General features: G+C 56.1%; 1 protein-coding gene across 6 annotated transcripts in view; it reads right to left on the bottom strand.

Moving 5' to 3' along the window:
* Nucleotides 1-319: 319 nt before the first annotated feature.
* Ppard (peroxisome proliferator activated receptor delta) overlaps nt 320-4,982 on the bottom strand; it is a 71,729-nt gene continuing 67,066 nt past the window's right edge. For 5 of the 6 annotated variants that reach the window (XM_015487594.2, XM_048805155.1, XM_015487595.2 and 2 more), the window contains 3 exons: nt 3,874-4,076; nt 3,251-3,701; nt 320-2,393 (listed from right to left, as the gene is read on the bottom strand). In XM_015487594.2, the coding sequence (XP_015343080.1) occupies nt 2,146-2,393; nt 3,251-3,701; nt 3,874-4,076 (902 nt within the window). In that variant the 3' untranslated portion in view covers nt 320-2,145. The remainder of the gene's footprint in view (nt 2,394-3,250; nt 3,702-3,873; nt 4,077-4,982) is intronic. The other variant, XM_048805158.1, reaches the window with a different exon arrangement.

The raw sequence follows: 4,982 nt of genomic DNA, 5'->3' as shown, positions 1-4,982 counted from the left end.
GCAGTCCTCATGGTCAAGTGGCGTGGCTTTTTCAAGTCCTGCCAGTTGAGGCCTCTCTCACCACACGTTGCACGCTCCTCTCTGATGATGCGGTGGTGCCAGAGCCTCCTCAGAGGTACAGCCCAGGGCAGTGTCTTCTCCTCCAACTCCAGACTGACAAGGGGTGAGTCGGGGGACAGTGGCAACCACAGTCAGAAGGGACCTCCCTCCTGACACCCCTTTGACATCCACAACCCCAGCCCTGGATATGGAGGAGGGGGAGGAGCCCAGTGGCCCTCAGAAAAGCACACAAAGAACTGAGTCAGCTTCAAGTCAACTCTTAAATACTTAATTCCCATTTATTTAAAGTTCTGTCAGTCTGTGTACACTATTTATATTAAAAACACAGGAAGCTGGGGCTCCTAGCAAAAATATACATTTCAGTATTGGAGACTGCTCAGCCACTGAGAAGAGCGACACCTCAGCACCAGACCTGGGTGGGGACAGGGACAGGCAAAGAGCTCCCTTCAGCCTCGGCCCCAAAGGCCGCACCCCAAGCTCCAAAATCTGGTCAGCTGAGGGGGAGGGGAGAAGAAAGGGTCTTGCTAGCAGAGTGATCCTGGGACACAGAAGGCCACCAAGCTGGTAGGGGCAGATGCTGGGCTTGTCCTCTCTCAAGCCATCACCTCCCAGAGCTGCACTCGGATGGAAAGGCCCCTTGGGACCAGATAGGGTCCAGGAAGTCTAGGCTGTAACCCTGGCTCTCCTACCACCTTCTGAGACCCTAGCTGGTCCCTCCTCACACAGGCCTGGGTGGGCACACCTCCACTCAGGAGCTGGGGGCAGGGGCCAGACCCACAGGTCCCAGTTATTTGAGGAGGCACAGGGAGAACTCCAGGTGACCAGTGGGCTGAGAGCAGGGCAGGGAGGGTGGCAGAAGGCAGGGCTGAATGAACGGGGGGAAGCACAGGATCCCAGGAGCAGGTCCTGGCTGGCTCCGCAGGACAGTCCTGCCCGCCCAGAGGTCTGCCAGCCCTGGGAACAGCCCCTGCAGGCACACCTCTTGGGGAAGGAGGGAGGGTGGGCCAAGACCTGTGGTAAAGTGATTTCAGTGCTGTGGTGTGCTGGAGCATCAGCTCCAGGGAGTGTGTCAGGGAGGGGCCGGTGCCAGGGGCTCCTGGCTAGAGAAAGGTGCGGTGGCACTGGGTTCTGACAATTGTGGCTGCTACAGGGTAGGGGCAGTGCGGTGCTGATGGAAGGCCCGCCCCATACCCCCTGGCCTCTGACCCCAGGACGCAGACCCTGATCTCTGGGGTCAGAATGAAGTGTGCTATAACCCAACCACCCCCACCTTTCTCCTCTTCAACGGGGGTGTGGGGCTTCCACCTGGAGGGAACCCTGCTTTCCCTCCAGGCTGGGGGGTGCCCCGCAGCGGCCAGCGCAGGGGATCATCAGTGACGTTGTTTAGAAGACTGGTATGAAGAATGGAAGGACGCTGGGTGTCAGAGGGCTGGACTGCTGTTATAGGGTCAGCCAGCTTCATTCTTGGGCAGGGGAGATCACTTGGGGGAGGCCTCTGGCTCTTGGCCCAGCCCCCCGGCCACTGTACCCTACAGCAGGGACCCAGTGACTGCAGGTTATTGCTGCAGGCATTCCAGGCCAAGCTTCCCCAGGAAGCCAGGCCCAGAGGGCATAGTGTTTCTTTGGATGGCTCAAGTCTTTTGCTTGAAGAAAGGAGACAGAAGTGGGCCCCCTGTGCCTGCAGCGCAGTGTGGGACAGAGGACGCCCATTCCTTCCCCTGGGAAAGGAGGGGCAAAAGCAGAAGTTCTGTCTTAGGCTGCTGGTGAAATAGTACAAAGTTCTCACAGACGAAAGAGCAGACAGACGTGGGGCTGCACGGAGAGACGAGAGGAGGGAGGAGGAGGGGACACAGCTGCAGAGGGGAAGGCAGCAGAAGAGCCAGAGGCACTGGTAAGACAGGAACCAAGACAGGGGGACAACAAAGGCAGACAGAGTCGGGGAGCAAAGAAGTGGAGGAAAGGGACCATGGAACCAGGACCATGGGCGTGGGAGCGCGAGAGTGTGACCCTGATGCTCTGAGCTGTGCTGAGTGCTTTCCAGTGGCTGGACCCCTCTGCAACCTGCAGGTGGCCTGGACACTGGCTTCAGTACATGTCCTTATAGATCTCCTGGAGTAGGGGGTGCAGCAAGGTCTCAGTCTCAGTCTTCTTGAGCCACTGCATCATCTGGGCGTGCTCGGTAACCAGCTGCCGCAGGTCAGCCATCTTCTGCAGCAGCTTGGGGAAGAGGTACTGGGTGTCGGGGTGGTTGGCCTGCAAGTGGAACTCGAGGGCACGCAGGATGGTGTCCTGGATGGCCTCCACCTGGGGCACGTTCATGAGGCCTGGCCGGTCTGTGGGGACATGCATGGGGTCTTAGAAGGGCAGAGAACCTCCCCTTCCCCACCCAGGGGAGATGTGGCACAGGGCAGGCCTTCTTGCCTGGGCCAGACCCACCCTGTCCTCTCAGTGATGGCTCCACTGAGTGCTCTAGGACCCCGACCCGGTCTCCCCATCTCTCTTGTTCCTTGCCAACAGTTTTTCCTGGCTGGACAGGGTGCTATGTGTGGTGGTTAAGAGACTCAGCGCCTGGCTTCAAGTCCTGCCCTTCCCAAAGACTCTCCACGAGGCTCTGGGCAGGCCACCTGGCCCGTCTGGGCTTGATTCCTCATCTGAAAATGAGGATAATAAAAAGAACCTCTAGGGCGGGGATGTGGCTCAAGTGGTAGCGCGCTCACCTAGCATGCGTGAGGCCCTAGGTTCAATTCTCAGCACCACATAAAAATAAAAAATAAAAAAAAGAACCTCTAGCCCAGGTTGTTGAGGACCACATGAGTTATAATCTGCAAGAAGAACTGGAACAGGGGCCAGCAGGAAGCAAGCTTTGTGCCACTGCTGGCGAGCAGGGTTGCTGCTGTACTTATTGTGTTGGAATCTGGAAAATGCAGGTAGAACACGGACTATTTCCGCACCGCCCATAAATACCCCTGTTCGCAGGACGGTCAGTCTGGTTTCAGTCTTTTTCCTTCTGCCTCCATCTGTATGATAACGTGGAGCTGATTCTGCACGTGCAGTCAGTGCTTCACCTGCTCCACTATCGGATCACGTGGACGTGTCCCCATGCGTCTGGGCTCAGGCTTGGCCCTGCAGTGAGGGTCCAATCCCCAGGGAACGTGCTGTGGGGCCGGCCCACCTGCTCAACCTCACTCACCTCCACACAGGATAATGGCTGCGATGAACAGAGCCAGGTCGCTGTCGTCAAGTTCCAGGGCGTTAAACTTGACAGCAAACTCGAACTTGGGTTCAATGATGTCACTGAAGGGCTTGCGGAGGCTGCGCAGGAACTCATGAGTGACAAAGCCACTGCCATTGGCCACCAGCAGCCCATCTTTGTTGACAATGGAGGCCAGCATGGCAAAGATGGCCTCATGCACGCCATACTTGAGAAGGGTCACCTGGTCATTGAGGAAGAGATTGCTGAAGTTGGGGATGCTCTTGGCAAACTCGGTGAGCTCCCGCACGGTCTCCACTGTGGTGCACTGGCAGCGGTAGAACACGTGCACGCTGATCTCTTTGTAGGGCGGCAGGCCGTTCACCAGCTGCTTCCACACCAGGCCCTTCTCTGCCTGCCACAATGTCTCGATGTCGTGGATCACAAAGGGCTGAAAACCAGGCCCTGTCAGAGGCCAGGCCTCGGGGGTCCCCGCCCGAATGTCCCCACACCCCTGCCTGTACCATGAGTTAAGGGAGGGAGGAGGCGCGGTTCTCCCAGGAGTCAGGTGTGGCAGCGTGGACCAGAGCTGGGATTCTGCCACGCTGGGCAGTGACACTCACCGCAGTGTGGCTGGACTTGCCAGTGAGGATGCTGCGGGCCTTCTTTTTGGTCATGTTGAAGTTTTTCAGGTAGGCGTTGTAGATGTGCTTGGAGAAGGCCTTCAGGTCAGCCAGCTGTGGGTTGTGCAGGTGCCCCTCGCTGGCTGTCAGCCCCGCCACCAGCTTCCTCTTCTCCGCCTCTGGCATCCGGCCGAAGCGGATGGCTGCAGGGGGACGGGACACGGGACAGTTACAGAGGAACCAGGCACCTCTAACCTTTAACCCTGTCCCTTTACAGGTGCACATGTCAAAGATGGAGACATCACTCTGGGGCCTGAGGCCTCAGGGATTCTAGAGCCATTAAGGTGGTAATGTTGAAGCCGCCCCTCAGAACCTGTGTCCCTCACAGTGCCCAGCACACAGGGCCTGAACTTGCTGAGTGATTGGCTGCCCTTGGTGGGATGCAGCACAATACAGCGTCTAGAAGACAGGCTCTGGTGTGAAGGCCTGCTCCCCCAGTCCAGCTCAGCACCTACTAGCTTTGTAACTCTGGACAGACTATTTCACCTTTCTTAAAACTTAATGGGTCCAGGGGCTGGAGATGTGGCTCAAGTGGTAGCGCGCTCGCCTGTCATGCGTGTGGCCCGGGTTCGATCCTCAGCACCACATACAAACAAAGATGTTGTGTCTGCCAATAACTAACTAAATAAATATTTAAAAAAAAAACAAAAAAAACTTAATGGGTCCAGAGGCAGTGACTCGTGCCCATATCTCAGCCACATTGGAGGCTGAGACAGAAGAACTTCAAGTTCAAGGTCAGCCTGGACAACTTTGCAAGACTCTGTCTCAATTTTTTAAAAGGGCTGAGGGTGTAGCTCAGTGATAGAGTGCTACTTGAGGTCCTGGGTTCAATCCCCAGTACTGCAAAAATTAAAATTAAATTAAATATAAAATAAAAAACTTAATGGGTGGTTGGAACAATTGAACCAGAATATTCTCTGTAATCCCAGGCACCCACCCAGGAGGCTGAGGCAGGCAGATCATGTGAGCCCATGAGTTTGAAACTAGCAGACTAGGCAATGTAGTGAGACCCCCCCTTCTCAAAAAAAAAAAAAAAAAAAAAAAACAAA

The sequence above is a fragment of the Marmota marmota genome, unplaced genomic scaffold, assembly GCF_001458135.2.
Source record: "Marmota marmota marmota unplaced genomic scaffold, marMar, whole genome shotgun sequence".
NCBI classification, from domain to species: Eukaryota; Metazoa; Chordata; class Mammalia; order Rodentia; family Sciuridae; genus Marmota; species Marmota marmota.
Note: the sequence above shows the minus strand (reverse complement) of the source record. Positions and strands in the feature narration are given on the sequence as shown.